Source organism: Papio anubis, chromosome 8, assembly GCF_008728515.1.
Source record: "Papio anubis isolate 15944 chromosome 8, Panubis1.0, whole genome shotgun sequence".
Lineage (NCBI taxonomy): Eukaryota > Metazoa > Chordata > Mammalia > Primates > Cercopithecidae > Papio > Papio anubis.
The window spans coordinates 49744067-49762062 of record NC_044983.1 but is presented as its reverse complement, the minus strand read 5'-3'; the positions used below and the strand labels follow the sequence as shown (position 1 = coordinate 49762062).

Genomic DNA, 17996 nt, shown 5'->3' with positions numbered 1-17996 from the left:
TGGTGTATTGTATTTATTAAATTTTTATGTTGAACCGCCCTTGCATTCTAGGGAAAATCCCTCCTGGTCATGGTGTATAATCCTAATTATATGTCGATAGATTTGGTTTGGTAGTTTTTAGGATTTTGTATTTATATTCCTGTGAGATAGTCTGTCATTTTCATTTTGAGACAGGGTCTCACTATGTCACCCACGCTAGAGTGCAGTGGAGTGAACACAGCTCACTGTAACCTCAATCTTCCAAGCTCAAACAATACTTCCAAGTATCTGGGACCACAGGTGCACACCACTATGCCTGGCTAATTTTCTTATTTTTTGTGGAGATGGGGTCTTACCATGTGCCTAGGCTGCTCTTGAACTCCTGGGCTCAAGCAGTCCCGCGACTTCGACCTCCTAAAGTGTTGGGATTACGAGCGTGAGCCATCACACCTGGCTGTGCCATCACGCCTGGCTGTCATTTTTTTTTTCTCATACCCTTTGGTTTTGACGTCAGAGTAATAATGGCCTTCTAAATGAGTAAGTGTTCCGTCTTTTTTTGGGCAGGGGAAATGAGAAGGATTCTTTAAACATTGGATTGGTAGACTTCACCTTGAAGCCGTGTTGTACTGGGCTTTTCTCTGTGAGACTTGATTACTGATTCAATTTCTTATTATAGGCCTATTTAGATTTTGTTTCTTCTTGAATCCGTTTTTGGTAGTTTGTGTCATTCTAGGAATTTGTCTATTTAATCTAGGTTATCTAATTTATTACCATGTAATTGTTCATACTATTCTCTTATAATCTTTTCTATGTGTCAAGTTAGTAGTAGTCTGTTCTTTGATTCCTGATTGTAATAATTTGAGTCTTCTCTGTTTTTTTCCCTTGGTTGATCTAGCTAAAGATTTGCCATTTTTTGTTGATCTTTTCAAAGAACCAAGTTTTGCTTTAGTTGATAGTCTCTTTTTTTTGAGATGGACTCTCACTCTTTCACCCAGGCTGGAGTGCAGTGGCTCAATCTCGGCTCACTGCAACCTCCGCCTCCCAGGTTCAAGCAATTCTCCTGTCTCAGCCTCCTGAGTAGCTGGGACTACAGGCAGGTGCCACCACACCCGGCTAGTTTTTGTATTTTGGGTAGAGATGGGGTTTCACCACATTAGCCAGGCTGGTTTCTAACTCCTGACCTCAAGTGATCCACCCACCTCAGCTTCCCAAAGTGCTGGGAATATGGGTGGGAGCTACCACACTGGCCTCTATTGCATTTATTTCCCTTCTTGTTTTTATTATTTTCTTCTTTCTGTTTACTGTGGATTAAGTTTTTGTTGTTGTTGTTGTTGTTGTTTTCAGGTAGATTAGGTTGTTAATTTGAGATCTTTATTTTTATATTTATTTATTTTATTTTTTGTCTCTGAGGCTGGAGTGCAGTGGCACGATCTTGACTCACTTCAACCTCCGCTTCCGAGGTTCAAGTGATTCTTCTGCCTCAGGCTCCCAAGTAGCTGGGATTACAGGCATTCACTGCCACGCCAGGCTAGTTTTTGTATTTTTAGTAGAAAAAGGGTTTCACCACGTTGGCCAGGCTAGTCTTGAACTCCTGTCCTCAGGTGATCTGCCCACCTGAGCCTCCCAAAGTGCTGGGATTACAGGCGTGAGCCACCATGCCCAGCCTGAGATCTTTATTTTAAAACAGATGTCCACAGCTATACATTTCCATTTGAGCATTGCCTTTGCTGCATCCCATGCATTTTCGCTGCTACTTGTTTTTACTTTTTGTAAATGGTTAGGAAAAAACTTAAGACTTAGTGACACATGAAAAGTATATGAAACTCAGATTTTATTGTACATAAATAAGGTTTTGCTGAAACAGAGCCACATCCTTTTGTTTACATGTTGTCTATAGTTAATTTTCATCCCAGAGTGGCTGAGTTGAGTAGTTGCAACAGAGACTTTCTGGCTGGTAAAGCCCAAAATGTTGACTCTTTTGGTCCTTTGCAGAAAACAATTATTGACCCCTGTTGTTAAATATTTTTTGATATACAGATGTTCTACATCATGATAAATTCATCATAAAATCAAAAAATCGTAAATTTAGCCATTATACCCAACAAACAGTTGGGAACTGTTTGTATATTCGTACTATGAAAAATTGAGCTTTTCATTATTTTTAGCTTGCATGAGAGTTAGAGCTGTATTTGCTTAGAGTGATATTCCTAAGATGATAATATTTGTCATTTGATTTTTCTGTGGATTACTTATGGACTACCTGGTAACATTCAAATACAGAGCACAGCAATCATTTCTTCACCATGTGATCTTAACCTACTTTATCTGAGGTGTCTTCAATTTCTATCTCTGATTTTAAAATATTCTTCTAGCCTCATTTAACAATATAGATGCAAAGGCCTAATTTTTTAAAAGATTTTTGTGACAACATTTTAAAGAATTTTTTCTAAGGAAAAAATGATGTCTGCAAACATTCATTTATAAGACTGTACAATAAGAAATCTGTGTGAAAAAAATTGAAATGCCAAAATGTTTAGAAAGAAGAATATTTGATAAATTAGAATTCCAGCGATTTAAGTGGAAAAAGTGTATCCTGGGCAGGTGCAATGGCTCATGCCTGTAATCCAAACACTTTGGAAAGCCAAGGCAGGAGGATCACTTGAAGCCAGGAGTTTGATACCAGCCTGGGCAACATAGTGAGAGCCTGTCTACGAAAAAAAAAGTACATTCTAAAACTGTAGATACATATAGTCTTATAACAAGTAGGAGCTAAGCTGTTAATGATTGTTTCTTTTTTTAAAAAAGGATTGGTTGTTGATTGCGCCACTCCAAATGCTTTCCATTTTCTACTTTTGTCTTTTCTCCCCTAATTATAATAAGGAATAAAACATACTATGGTGTGTATGTATGTGCGTGTGCATTGTGGGGAAAACCTGGCCTCTGTCTTACTGCTCCTGCTCTATACATTCTTTTTGATTTTCATAGCTGAAACTAATCTTTCCCTTCTCTTCCACATTTTGACATTCTTTGTAACTTGTTTGTAGTGCTTAAATTTTGATTTGTATGGTGGTGTGTTTATATCTTGTTTCTCCTACAAGACTTCAGGTTCATTGAGGACACAGTCTATATCTCAGTCTTTATCTCTCATGCATGTAGAAGTTTGTTTTTTAAATTTCTCTCCTCAGTTGCGGTGGCGCATGCCTGTAATCCCAGCACTTTGGGAGGTGGAGGCAGGCGGATCACCAGAGGTCAGGAGTTCAGGACCAGCCTGGCCAACATGGCGAAACCGTCTCTACTAAAAATAAAAAAATTAGCCGAGTATGGTGGCACATGCCTGTAATCCCAGCTACTCGGAGGTTGAGGCAGGAGAATCACTTGAACCTGGGAGGCAGAGGTTGCAGTGAGCCAAGATTGCGCCATTGCACTCCAGCCTGGGCAACAAGAGCAGAACTCTGTCTCAAAAAAAAAAAGAAAGAAAGGCTGGGCGTGGTGGCGCATGCCTGTAATGCCAGCACTTTGGGAGGCCAAGGTGGGCAGATCGCAAGGTCAGGAGTTTGAGACCAGCCTGGCCAGCATGGTGAAACCCCGTCTGTACTAAAAATACACAAATTATGTGGGCATGGTAGCGCACTTGTAATTCCAGCTACTCGGGAGGCTGAGGCAGGAGAATTGCTTAAATCTAGGATACGAAGATTACAGTGAAGAGGTTGCAGGCTGTACTTCATCCTGGGTGACAGAGCGAGACTCTTTCAAAATAAAATAAAATAATCTCCTAGTTGTTGTTTTTTTTTTCTTCAGCATGTCTTCTGCTATTTAAAAAAAGGCATTTTCTTGAGCTCTTTCATTGAACTAGAGCTGCTGGCCAAAAACTGTGTGTATATAGTAGGGAAAACAAGGATCTGTGTGGTTAAGGCATAAACACAGGAGTAGCACAAAATATAAATGAATAATATTAATAATTGTAGAATTGCAATTTTGAGCACAGATAGGGGCAGAACCACGAATAGTCAAAGTTTACTGTGAAACATTGTTGCATTGTCTGTATATTTGGGGTGAATAATTGAGAGGCAACTCTTCAACAGCCTGTTACTCCAGACAGGGCTAGAAACTCGTGAGTACAGCAAAAGGCCTTTGAACTACAAAGTCCATACCTTAAAGCTCTTGTACTTTTCCCTGTGAACTCCAGCATTTTTATTCTTTGACAAATGTCTAATACATGCAAAAGATTGTAAGTATTCAAAAAGCCAGTGCTATAGAGTTCTTTGGTATGGAGAGAATAGCCAATGTTTTATTGTGTTAATAACAATTCTAAAATCCATATTAAATTTAAATTTTTGGCTGGGTGCAGTGGCTTATGCCTATAATCCCAGCACTTTGGGAGGCCAAGACAGGCGGATCACCTGAGGTCAGGAGTTTGAGACCAGTCTAGCCAACATGGTGAAACTTTGTCTCTACTAAAAATACAAAAATTAGTCAAGTATGGTGGCACAGCTACTCGAGCGGCTGAGGCAGGAGAATCACTTTTACTCAGGAGGCAGAGGTTGCAGTGAGCCGAGATCACCCCACTACACTCCAGCCTGGGCAACAGAGAGAGGCTCCGTCTCAAAAAACATAATACATAAATAAATTACATTTTAAAATTCTGTTTCTATAGTCACCATCAATTTACATACATATTTACTTCTCAATATACTTTGTAAGTGTAAAACATAAGGGAATAAGGCTGTCATCTGCCTTAGCCAGCCATGATATAGGTCAAGCTTTTATTATATGTAGTAATGTTTTGAGGAACATAATTGAAGCTTTATTTTATTTTGAACTCTAATAAATAGGTAGAAGATTGTTATTACTATTTTTTGAGACAGAGTCTTGCTTTGTTGCCCAGGCTGGAGTGCAGTGGCATGGTACTCTCGTGGCCCAGTGCAACTCCCACCTCATTCTCCCCAGTAGCTTGGACTACAGGCGTGTGCCACCACACTTGGCTAATTTTTGTAGAGACAGGGTTTCGCCATTGTTGCTCAGGCTGGTCTCAAACTCCTAAGCTCAAGTAATCCGCCCACCTCAGCCTCCCAAAGTGGTGGGTTACAGGAGTGAGCCACCACACCCAGCCTGAAGATTATTTTATAAGTGTGACTTTGTTTTTAAGTGGCTATTTATTCCCAAAGCTATAATTAGCTGAAATAATACTGTAATGTTTAAAGCTTATTTAGTTATCCCTGAGGTCATTAGCTCAAATAAAGTAACGATATACTTAGAAATTGAAATAGAAATGAAAACAGCTCACAGAAAATAAACATTGGCAATAACCATGGAAAACATTTTATAATGTGGTTATGCTGTTATCTTTTGCAGAGATAACAGACAGGTTTTATTTATTTATTTATTTATTTATTTATTTATTTATTTCAGGGGGAGGCGAGGACTCTGTTGCCCAGGCTGGAGTGCAGTTGTGTGATCTTCGCCTACTGCACCCTCCGCCTCCCAGGCTCAAGTGATCCTCCCATCTCAGCTTCCCGAGTAGCTGAGACTACAGGAGCGCTCCCAGCTAATTTTGTATTCTCAGTAGAGATGGGGATTTCGCCACATTGCCCAGGCTGTTCTTGATCTCCTGGATTCAAATGATCCGCCCAACTCAGCCTCCCAAAGTGCTGGGATCAAAGGCTTGAGCCACTGCACCCAGTCTAGTGTTTTATCTTATATGCTGCTTGGATACCTTTGTTGGTCAAAGCTCTGTGACAGAAAGTGCACAAAAAGTGTCTACTCTGGGCCCACGATCTAGGAATGGTAGCCTATATGCCAGGTATTTATTATTGCTGCAAAATACTGCTTATTGTGCACATTAAAATCTATTTGCAAAGCTAACTATACACATATTGTTAAGTTTATTCCTAATTCTACTGAAATTATAAGACGAGAGAACTGGCCCAGCCGCGGTGGCTCATGCCTGTAATCCCAGCACTTTGGGAGGCGGAGGCGGGCGGATCACGAGGTCAGGAGATTGAGACCATCCTGGCTAACACGGTGAAACTCCGTTTCTACTAAAAAATACAAAAAATAGGCCGGGCATGGTGGTGGGCGCCTGTAGTCCCAGCTACTCGGGAGGCTGAGGCAGGAGAATGGAGTGAACCCAGGAGGCGGAGCTTGCAGTGAGCCGAGATCGCGCCACTGCACTCCAGCCTGGGCGACTGAGCGAGACTCCATCTCAAAAAAAAAAAAAAAGAGAGAATTTATCAGTTGCTTTGCTTTGCAACTGTTATGCAGTTCTAAACTCAGATTGGTTTGGTGTAAGAACTTTTTTGAGTTGGATTTGTGCTATCTTTGAAAATTATTTTGAAAATTGGATTATGATATAATCAAGTATTCAAATCTTAAATGTTCAGCCGGTCTGGGTGCGGTGGCTCACACTTGTAATCCCGGCACTTTGGGAGGCTGAGGAGTGCGGATCACTTGAGGTTAGGAGTTCGAGACCAGCCTGGCCAACATAGTGAAACCCCGGTCTCTACTAAAAATACAAAAAATTAGCGGGGCGTAGTGGTGCATGCCTGTAATCCCAGCTACTCAGGAGGCTAAGGCACGAGAATTGCTTGAACCTAGGAGGTAAAGGTTGCAGTGAGCTGAGATCGTGCCACTGCACTCCAGCCTGGGTGACAGAGTAAGACTCTGTCTCAAAAAAAAAAAAAAAAATTAAATGTTTAACTGGATAAATTTTTACTTACACCTATGAAACCATCAACCTGATGAAGATAGAGAACATTTCCAGCTCCCCAGGAGTATTTTTCATTCCCCTGCAGTTAGTACCCTCCCATCCCAGAGATGACCATTACTCCAACTTTTATTACTATACCATAGTTTTGCCTGTTCTTGACTTTCATATAAATGGTATTATATGTATATCTTCTGTGTCCAGCTCTTTTTGCCCAGTATGTTTGTAAGGTTTATCTGTTTGAACATAATTTTTATTATACTTGATGTTGTGTAATTCACATTGTTTTTCAGTAACATTCTATCTTTATTTTAAAAGTTGGAACATACACTTTATTATCTCATAAATGTATTCCTTTTATCTTCAGAAGAATTAACTTTTTTATTTTTTTTTATATTTATTTATTTTTTAGTAGAGATGAGATTTCGCCATGTTGGCCGGGCTGGTCTCTATCTCCTGACCTCAAGTGATCCGTCCGCCTTGGCCTCCCAAAGTGCTGGGATTACAGGCCTGAGCCACCACGCCCGGACAACTGTTTTATTTTTTACTTTGTAACTTGTATTTAGATTCAGGAGTACATCTGCAAGATAAACTGCATGTTTTGAGGGTTTGATCTACAGATAATTTTGTCACCCAGGTAATAAACATAGTACCTGATAGGTATTTTTTCTGATCCTTTCCCTCCTCCTACCCTCCACCATCAAGTAGGCCCCAGTGTCTGTTGTTCCTCTCCTAGTATCCATGTGTTCTTGTTATTTAGCTCCTACTTGTAAGTGAGAACATGTGGTACTTGGTTTTCTGTTCAGGTGATAGTTTGCTTAGGATAATGGCCTCCAGTTCCATCCATGTTGCTGCAAAGTACATGATCTCATTCTTTTGTTAATGGCTGCATGACATTCCATGGTGTATATGTACCATAGCTTCTTTATCCCATTTGCCACTGATGGGTGTCGAGGTTGATTTAATGTCTTTGCTGTTGTGTATAGCAATGCAATGAACTTACGTATGCATGTGTCTTTATGGGAGAACGATTTATACTCCTTTGGGTATATATCCAGTAATGGCATTCATTTACTGAGTCGAATGGTAATTCTGTTTTAAGTTCTTTGAGAAATGGCCACACTGCTTTCCACAATGGCTGAACTAATTTACATTTTCACCAGCAGTGTAAAAGCATTCCCTTTTCTCTATGACCTTGCCACCATCTGTTATTTTTTGGCTTTTTTTTGGTCAGTATATTTTCCATTTTTACTGTGCATACACGTAATACAATGTATCTTAAAAATGGGTCTTACAATATGTAGTTTTATCACTTGGTTTACAACTAAATATAATGTGAACATTTTCTCTTCTACAACAGTTAAAAGAATTGCAGAACTTGGAAGAAACATAATTTATTAAGCAATCTTGTTAGGGACATTGAAGTATAATTTTTTTGTTTTTCTAAGGAGACTTCATTCTTTTTACAGTACCTTTGGGAAAAAAAAGGGGAGTTCTTGTCTTATATAGCTTTCTATAGATGATGAAAACTTGCCCTTCCATTTAGCCTTTTCACTTGCTTCTCTACACCCACCAAATCACCAATCAAGTAACCCATTTTATGTTTTCCAACCTCTGCCATTTGCTTTCTCTTTCCTATCCAGTCTCCCTACACACATGCAAACGGACTTCCATTCCTTCAGCACTCTTGTTCCTCCCCTTAAAGAGGCTTTTTTTTGGGGGGGCGGGACGAGTCTGACTGTCGCCCAGGCTGGAGTACAGTGGTGAGATCTTGGCTCACTGCAAGCTCCGCCTCCCGGGTTAGCTGGGACTACAGGCACCCACCACCACACCCGGCTAATTTTTTGTATTTTTAGTAGAGAGTGGGTTTCACTATGTTAGCCAGGATGGTCTCAATCTCCTGACCTCATGATCCGCCTGCCTTGGCCTCCCAAAGTGCTGGGATTACAGGCGTGAGCCACCGCACCCGGCTGCTTTCTTTCCTTTTAAAGAGACTATTTTAATTGATTTTGATCAACTCTACTCAAAACTGTATCCTAAGGTCCACATTAGTATTAGTCTCTAATAATCTGAAGATATAATTCAGTTGTTTAAAATAACATATTAAGAAGACTTTGGTAGAATTACATGTATCAAGAAACACTGGACTTGGGCACAATGGAGATATGGCTGATTTTTGAAAAAAAGAAGTAGTGTTTTCTGGGAGGGCAGGGCAAAGAGGTAAGAAGTAGTTGGTACTATAAGGAAATGTTAGAGATCATTTTGGAAATGTATTCATTATTTTAAGGCAACTAACAAATGATCATCTTTCGGTTAGGACATTGTAGCAGCAGCCTTTACTGGTCATGAAATTTGCATGATATCTAAAATCATATTTCTGTAAATAGGTCAATGTGGATTAATAGTAACTTTGTATATAGAAAAGCAGATGCCAGCTAGCATAAAAGTGGCAGTGTGGACAGTGGTAGTTCTGGAGTCCTGGAAGCCATGAGATGCTCATCCATCACTAGGCCATCACAGCCAGGTGGATAAATGCCTGAGGAAAGCAGCGGAGCTGACTGTGCCAGCATTTACAAATGGAACACTTCTTGGGCAGCCAGGTGTCATGGGGCACAGATCCACAATTCTCTTTGCACACATCGTGCTCACAGTTCCGTCCGTAGGAGAGGGGGCAGGCACAAAAGGACCCCAGTGTGCAGGTTCCACCATTCAGACAGCAGGTTCTGTTTAACTCCCTACTGTCCTGTATCTCCATGGGCGGCACAAGTTGGGAATACCTAGGACGAATTGCAGGCTCCTCCTGGGGCTGAATGCTGTCATCTCTGAAGGTCAGGTCTCCCTGGGATGGATGTGCAAGTTCCTCATGGCCCAGCCCTTAACGACCTTTTTTGACTTTTTAACGATAGCCATTCTGCCTGCTGTGAGATGGTAGCTCGTTGTGGTTTTGATTTGCATTTCTCTAATGATTAGTATTTATATGCTTGTCGGCTGCATGTATGTCTTTTTTTTTTTTTATTCAGTCTTGCTCTGTCACCAGGCTGGAGTGCAGTGGCGCTATCTCTGCTCACTGCAACCTCCACCTCCTGGGTTCAAGCAATTCTCCTGCGCCGCTGGGACTACAGGCACGCACCACCACACCCTGCTAACTTTTTGTATTTTTAGTAGAGACGGGGTTTCACTGTGTTGGCCAGGTTGGTCTCGAACTCCTCACCTCAAGTGACCCGCCCGCCTCAGCTGACCAAAGTGCTGGAATTACAGGAATGAGCCATGACCACGCCCAGCCTGTCTTCTTTTGGAAAGTGTCTGTTCATGTTCTTTGTCCACTTTTCAGTGGGGTTGTTTGATTTTTTTTTTTTTAAACAGTAAAGTGGAAGCAAGTTTATTAAGAAAGTAAAGGAATAAAAGAATGACTACACCACAGAACAGCTAGGTGGTTTGATTTTACTTGTAAATTTAAGTTCCTTATAGATTCTGGATATTAGACCTTTGTTGGATGCATAGTTTGCATATATTTTCTTCAATCTGCAGCGTGTTTGTTTACGCTGTTGATAGTTTCTTTTGCTGTGCAGTAGCTTCATAGTTTAATTAGATCTCATTTGTCAATTTTTGTTTTCGTTGCAGTTGCTTTTGGCGCCTTCATCATGAAATCTTAGCCAAGTCCTATGTCAATAACATGGTATTTCCTAGATTGTCTTTCGGGTTTTGTTTTGTTTTGTTTTTGTTTTGTTTTGTTTTTTTGAGACGGAGTCTCGCTCTGTCGCCCAGGCTGGAGTGCAGTGGTGCGATCTCAGCTCACTGCAAGCTCCGCCTCCCGGATTCATGCCATTCTTCTGCCTCAGCCTCCTGAGTAGCTGGGACTACAGGCGCCCACCGCCACACCTCGCTAATTTTTGGTATTTTTGGTTGAGATGGGATTTCACTGTGTTAGCCAGGATGATCTCAATCTCCTGACCTCGTGATCCGCCCGCCCGCCTCAGCCTCCCAAAGTGCTAGGATTACAAGCCTGAGCCACCATGCCCAGCCATCTTTCTGGCTTTTATAGTTTGGGGTTTTACATTTAAGTCTTGAATCCATCTTGAGTTGATTTTTGTATATGGGGTAAGGTAGGGGTCCAGTTTCTATCATCTGCATATGGTCTCCCAGTTATCCTGGCACTTTTCATTGACTGAGGAGTCCTTTTTCCCATTGCTTGTTTTTGTCAGCTTTGTTGAGTATCAAATAGTTGTAGGTGTATGACCTTATTTCTGTGCTCTCTATTCTGTTTCATTGGTCTATGTGTCTGTTTTTGTACCAGTACCATGCTGTTTTGGTTATTGTACCCCTGTAGTATAGTTTGAAGGCTGGTGACATGATGCCTCCAGCTTTGTTCTTTTTGCTTAGGATTGCCTTGTCTGTTTGGGCTCTTTTTTTGGTTCCACGTGAATTTTAAAACATTTTTTCCTAATTCCATGAAGAATGTCATTGGTAGTTTGATAGGAATAGCATTGAATCTGTAAATTGCTTTGGGCAGTATGGCCATTTTAACAGTATTGATTCTTCTTATCCATGAGCAGGGAATGCATTTTCACTTGTTTGCGTCATCTCTGATTACTTTGAGCAGCATTTTGTAATTCTTGTTGTAGAGATCTTTCACCTTCTGGTTAGCTGTATTCCTAGGCATTTTATTCTTTTCGTGGCAATTGTAACTCACACTTTTAAAATAAAATGTGTGCTTTTTGTACAAAAAAGTCTCATATCGCTGTCATGGAGCTTCCTTGGTTCATCTTTTACTGTGTGTGTTCCATTGTGTGTGCACTCAGTCCTGTGTGTGCTTGTCCACGCCCCCACCCTGTATATATATGTATGTATATATAGATGAGTCTTTAACTCTTGAGATAAACCTGCAAACATGATTTCCCATCACCTCTAAATACTCTCATGTGTATTTCCCATGCACAAGGATACTTGTACATAACCAGCATACAACACTCCAAATTAGGAGATGAGCATTGATTAAATACTATATCCAGTCCATAGACTCCATTGAAGTTTTGCCAGCTTTCTCAACTGTGTCTGTTTCCTTCCTGGCCTGAGATCCTTTCCAGGAGTGTGTGTTCATTTGAGCTGTCATGTCTTGAATCTGAAACTGTTTGTCAGTTTTTCTTTCATTTCCTTTATAGTTTTAAAGCATACAGCCACAGCCTTCAGTTCTGCATATTCTGTAGAATGACTTTTCAATTTGAGTCTGTCTAATGGTTCCTCATGATTGGGTCCGGTCATACATTCTTTGTCTTTATTTTTGGTACCAGTTTTATTGACATATAATTCATATGCCATACAATTCACTCATTTAAAGTGTGTAATTTGATGGTTTTAGATGTAGTCACCATAAGTTATGCAACCATCACCACAGTCAATTTTAGACCATTTTCATTGCCTCAAAAAGAAACCCTATACTCTTTCATTTGTGTTCTATTGTAACTGGCTTCTTTCATTTAACATTGTTTTCAAGGCTTATCCATCCTATAGCATGTTGGTACTTCGTTTTTATTGTTGAATCATACTCCGTTGTGTGGCTACGCTTCATTTTATTTTATTCTGTCTTTTTCTTTATTTGAGATGGAGTCTGGCTCTGTCGCCCAGGCTGGAGTGCAGTGGTGCGATCTCGGCTCACTGCAACCTCTTCCTCCCGGGTTCGAATGATTCTTCTACCTCAGTCTCCCCAGTACTACAGGCATGCGCCACCACGCCTGACTAATTTTTGTATTTTTAGTAGAGAGAAGTTTCACCATGTTGACCAGGCTAGTCTCGAACTCCTGACCTCAGGTGATCTGCCAGCCTTGGCCTCCCCAAAGTGCTGGGATTACAGTATGAGCCACCACGCCTGGCCTCATTTGGTTTATTCATCCATCATTTGATGTACATTTGGGTTGTTTGCACCTTGGAGTTGAGTAATACTGCTAAAAAAGAACATTTGTGTACAAGTTTTTTGTTGTTTTTGTTTTGTTTTGAGACGGAGTTTCACCCTTGTTGCCCAGGCTGGAGTGCCGTGGCATGATCTCGGCTCACCGCAGCCTCTGCCTCCCAAGTTCCAGCGATTATCCTGCCTCAGCCTCCCGAGTAGCTGGGATTACAGGCATGCACCACCACACCCAGCTAATTTTGTATTTTTAGTAGAGACAGGGATTCTCCGTGTTGGTCAGGCTGGTCTCGAACTCCCGACCTCAGGTGATCTGCCCACCTCGGCCTCTTGAAGTGCTGGGAACAAGTTTTTATGTCTGTATTTTTGTGTGTGTGTTTTGTTTTTGAGACAGGATCTCATTCTCTTGCCCCACATGGAATGCAGTGGCACAATCTTGGCTCAGTGGGGCCTCAACCTCCTGGGCCCAAGCTATCCTCCCTCTGAGTAGCTGGGACCGCAGATGCATGCCGTCACACCCAACTAATTTTTTAAAAATTTCCTGTAGAGACAGAGTCTCACTGTGTTGTCCAGGCTGATCTCAAACTCCTGGGCTCAAGCAGTCCTCCTGCCTTAGCCTCCCAGAGTGCTGGGATTACAGGCATGAGCCACCACACCTGTAGTGGACATATTTTTTCAATATTCTTGGGTATAGACCTAGGAGTAGAATTGCTGGATATGATAACTTCGTATTTATCTTTTGAGAACCTAAAGGTTTTCTAAAGTGGCTGTACTTTCTAAAGTGGCTGTAATTTACATTTCTACCAATAGTGTATGAGGGTTCTGATTTCTCACCATACCCTTTAACACTTGGCTGTTATTTGTCTTTTTTGCGATAGCCATTCCGGTGGGTATGAAGTGGTATCTCACAGTGGTTTTGGTTTGCATTTTCTAATGACTGATGATGTTGAGCATGTTTTCATGTGTATGTTAACCATTCATGAGTCTTTGGAGAAATGTCTATTCAAGTCTTTTTTCTATTTTTTTTATTGAGATGTCTTTTTTGTTTAATTTGAGGTAAAATTCACATGCCATAAAAGTAACCCTTTTAATGTGAACAATTCATGACACTTAGTATATTCCTTTTTTTTTTTTTTTTTTTTTTGAGACAGAGTCTCACTCTGTCGCCCAGGCTGGAGTGCAGTGGCACAATCTCAGCTCACTGCAACCTCCGCCTCCCGGGTTCAAGTGATTCTTCTACCTCAGCTTCTGAGTAGCTGGGACTACAGGTGCGCACCACGTCCAGCTTATTTTCGTAGGTTTAGTAGAGACAGGGTTTCACCATGTTGGCCAGGCAGGTCTTGAACTCCTGGCCTCAAGGGATCTGCCGCCTTGGCCTCCCAAAGTGCTGGGATTACAGGCATGAGCCACCATGCCTGGCTGAAGTTTTTTTTTAAGTATTTTTTTCTTTTATTTTTAGTTGACACATAATAATTGTACATATTTATGGGATGCTGAGTGATATATTTTGATAAATGTATACAATGTGTAAGGATCAAATCGGGGTAATTAGCATATCCATCACCTCAAACATTTATCATTTCTTTGCATTGCGAACATTCAACATCCTTTCTTCTAGTGTTTTGAAAATATACGCTGAATTGTAGTTAACCATATTCACTCAACAGTGCTACAGAACACTAGAATTTATTCCTCTCATCATTATATTGATAGCCGTCCTAGTGAGTATGAAGTGATGTCTCATTGGGGCTTTGATTTATGTTTCCTTAATGACTAATGATGTTCAATATCTTTTCCTGTGCTCTTTGACCATTTGTATATCTTCTTTGGACAAGTCTTTTGCATATTTTTTAATTGGGTTGTCTTTTTGTTCGTGGGTTTTAACAGTTTTTTTTTTTATTATGGATACTAGACACTTAATTAGATATGATTTACAAACATTTTTCCCATTATGTAAGTTGTCTTTTCATTTTCTTAATAGTGTCCTTTGAAACACAACAGTTTATTTTGATGATTTCTAATTTATCTATTTATTTCTTGTCGGTTGTGCTTTTGGTGTTATATCTGAGAAATTGCCAGATCTGAGATCACAAAGATTTATGTATGTTTTCTTCTAGTTTTATAGTTTTCTCTCTTACATTTAGGTCTTTGGTCAGTGTTTACAATTGGTATGAGGTAGCAGTCCAACTTCTTTGTATTACATGTGGATATCCACGTGTCCCAGCTACATTTGTTAAAAAGACTATTCCTTCCCTGTTGATTTGTTTCAGAAGTAAGTTGACAGTAAATGTGATATTTTATTTCTGGATTTTCAGTTGATTTATATGTCTGTCTGTACTCTAGTACTAGTCTTTCTGAATGTTACTTGGTAGGAATTTTTGAGATTGAGAAGTGTGAGTCCTCTAACTTTGTTCTTTTTCAAGATTTGTTGTTGTTGTTGTTGTTATTCTGGGTCTCTTCAGTTTCCATACAAATTTTAGATTGGGTTTTAATATCTGCAAAGTCAACAGGTGTTCTGATAAAGATTGCATTGACTCCATAGATCAATTTGAGGAGTACTGCCATCTTTAAAATATTACATCTCAGCCGGGCACGGTGGCTGACGCCTGTAATCCCAGCACTTTGGGAGGCTGAGGCGGGCAAATCACAAGGTCAGGAGATCGAGACCATCCTGGCGAACATGGTGAAACCCCGTTTCTACTAAAAATACAAAAAATTAGCCAGGCGTGGTGGTGGGCGCCTGTAGTCCCAGCTACTCAAGAGACTAAGGCAGGAGAATGGTGTGAACCCTGGTGGTGGAGCTTGCAGTGAGCCGAGATCGCGCCACTGCACTCCAGCCTGGGCGACAGAACCAGACTTTGTCTCAAAAAAAAAAAAAAAAAATTACATCCCCTAGTCCATGAAAGTGGGATATCCTTCCATTTATATAGATTTTCATTAATTTCTTAATATGTTTTCTAGTTTTCAGAAAAAGGTCTTTAACATAGCTATTTACACATATACATATGTGCATACACACAAAACCCCTATACAATATCCTGGTTATACTTAATGTTATGTAAGTGTTGCAGTTAATACTATTGTTATTAATCTTTTTATATGTCTCTAACACTTTTGGGGAGATGGGTTGAAACAGAAAAATAGTTAATAGAAAAGTATTTAATCAGGGGACTGGGCACGGTGGCTCATGCCTGTAATCCCAGCACTTTTGGAGGCTGAGGCGGGCGGATCATGAGGTCAGGAGATCAAGACCATCCTGGCTAACGCAGTGAAACCCCATCTCTACTAAAAATACAAAAAAAAAATTAGCCGGGCATGGTGGTGGGCGCCTGTAGTCCCAGCTACTTGGGAGGCTGAGGCAGGAAAATGGCGTGAACCTGGGAGGCGGAGCTTGCAGTGAGCCGAGATTGCGCCACTGCTCTCCAGCCTGGGCAACAGAGCAAGACTGTGTCTCAAAAAAATAATTAACATTTATCTAGACTGTTTGCTATAAGAAAGGCTGAAATTACTTGTACTTTATTCTTTAGTAGAGATAATATGTAAAAAGCATCAAGTATGTGGCCAAATGTAAATATAAGCAGGAAACTGTATGCATCTATTCCTTAATTGACGTGCATGGGAAAAATCCGAAGGAAATGCATCAGAAAATTACCTGTTTATTCTTGGCTAGAAGGATTTGATTATTTATAGTTTTTCAATCTTTCTGTATTCTGCTTTGAACATGTATGTATGTGAACATGTACACATGAAGAAATAAAGTTGCTGGATTAAAAACATTTTTTTTCTTAAGTTTTCTGTAGAGTGGGTCTCACTATATTGTTTAGTCTAGTCTTGAACTCCTGGTCTCAAGCTGTCCTCCTACCTCAGCCTCTCAAAGTGCTGGGATTATAGACATGAGCCACCATGCTCAGCCAAAGTTACTGTTTTTGTTTTATTTACTTATTTATTTATTTATTTTGAGATGGAGTCTCACTCTGTTGCCCAGGCTGGAGTGGAGTGGTGCAGTCTCGGCTCACTGCAACCTCTGTCTCCCCGTTCAAGCGATTCTCCTGCCTCAGCCTCCTGAGTATCTGGGATTACAGGCATGCACCACCATGCCTAGCTAGTTTTTGTATTTTTAGTAGAGGCGGGGTTTCACCATGTTGGCTGGGCTGGTCTTGAATTCCTGACCTCAAGTGATCCGCCTGCTTCAGTCTCCCAAAGTGCTGGGATTTCAAGCATGAGCCACTGTTCCCGGGTGAAAGTTACTGTTTTTACATAGTGTAGTAAGCATGTAGAGATATTAGACAACTGATTTAGTTTATTTATCTGAGGCTTTTTTCTTTTTCTTTTTTTTTTTTTTTTTTTTTTTGAGATGGAGTCTCGCTCTGTTGCCCAGTGGTACAGTCTCGGCTTACCACAACCTCTGCCTCCTGGGTTCAAGCGATTCTCCTGCCTCAGCCTCCTGAGTAGCTGGAATTACAGGCACACGCCACCATGCCCGGCTAATTTTTGTATTTTTAGTAGAGATGGGGTTTCACTGTGTTGGGCAGGCTGGTGTCAAACTCCTGACCTCAGGTGATCTGCCTGCCTCACCCTTCCAAAGTGCTAGGATTACAGGCATGAGCCACTGCACCCAGCCAAGGCTTTGTTTCTTTATGTAAAATGTTAATTATCTTATTTGTCTTGCCTACTTTATAAATACATTGTATAAAGATATTTTAAAAATATATCTATATTTTGGAAGTTGTGAAGCCCTGTGGAAATATCTGAAGGGGCACACATTGCTGTTCAGAAATCTGAGAAATCATCTTTATCCCTAGGTAAAACTTAAATAACAGCTGTTGGGTTGTTTTTAGATTCAGGGTGTTGTTTTAATAGTATTGAGGGCCCACATTTTAAAGGTATTTTTAGGCTGGGCACAGTGGCTCATGCCTGTAATCTCAGCACTTTGGGAGGCCAAGGTGGGTGGATCACAAGGTCAGGAGATCAAGACCATTCTGGCTAACATGGTGAAACCCCGTCTCTACTAAAAAATAGAAAACATTAGCCAGACGTGGTGGCGGGCGCCTGTAGTCCCAGCTACTCAGGAGGCTGAGGCAGGAGAATGGTGCGAACCTAGGAGACGGAGCTTGCAGTGAGCCGAGATCTCGCCACTGCACTCCAGCCCGGGCGACAGAGTGAGACTCTGTCAAAAAAAATACAAAACAAACAAACAAAAAAACATATTTTTAGGATTTAACATTTATCTTCACAGTTTTTTAAAGTACTCTTCTGCTACTAACTTATTGGAATTTAAAACATTATTCAAATGATTTTTCCACCAGGCACGGATGGGCAGAAGCCTTTGCAGGTATCAGAAGTTCACATATCAAATATATCTGCCCGCATGCGTGAGTATTTCTGATCTTCAGACTTGTGATTCAGAGTCTGGAG

The 17996-nt window shown here is 40.7% G+C and overlaps 1 protein-coding gene and 1 pseudogene across 6 annotated transcripts in view; one reads left to right on the top strand and one right to left on the bottom strand.

Annotated features, from left to right (window-relative positions):
* LYPLA1 (lysophospholipase 1) overlaps positions 1-17996 on the top strand; it is a 50671-nt gene that overhangs the window by 13634 nt on the left and 19041 nt on the right. For 3 of the 6 annotated variants that reach the window (XM_031669563.1, XM_031669558.1, XM_031669560.1), the window contains one exon: positions 17888-17953. The exons of 1 other annotated variant lie outside the window; for it this stretch is intronic. Coding sequence is in view for 2 of the 5 variants with exons in the window: in XM_031669558.1 (XP_031525418.1) it covers positions 17888-17953 (66 nt within the window). In the remaining 3 variants the exon portion in view is untranslated. Of the gene's footprint in view, positions 1-17881; positions 17954-17996 lie in introns of those variants that run through there. 2 more of the 6 variants (XM_031669562.1, XM_031669561.1) reach the window with 2 other exon arrangements.
* LOC103886801 lies at positions 9071-11416 on the bottom strand (annotated as a pseudogene).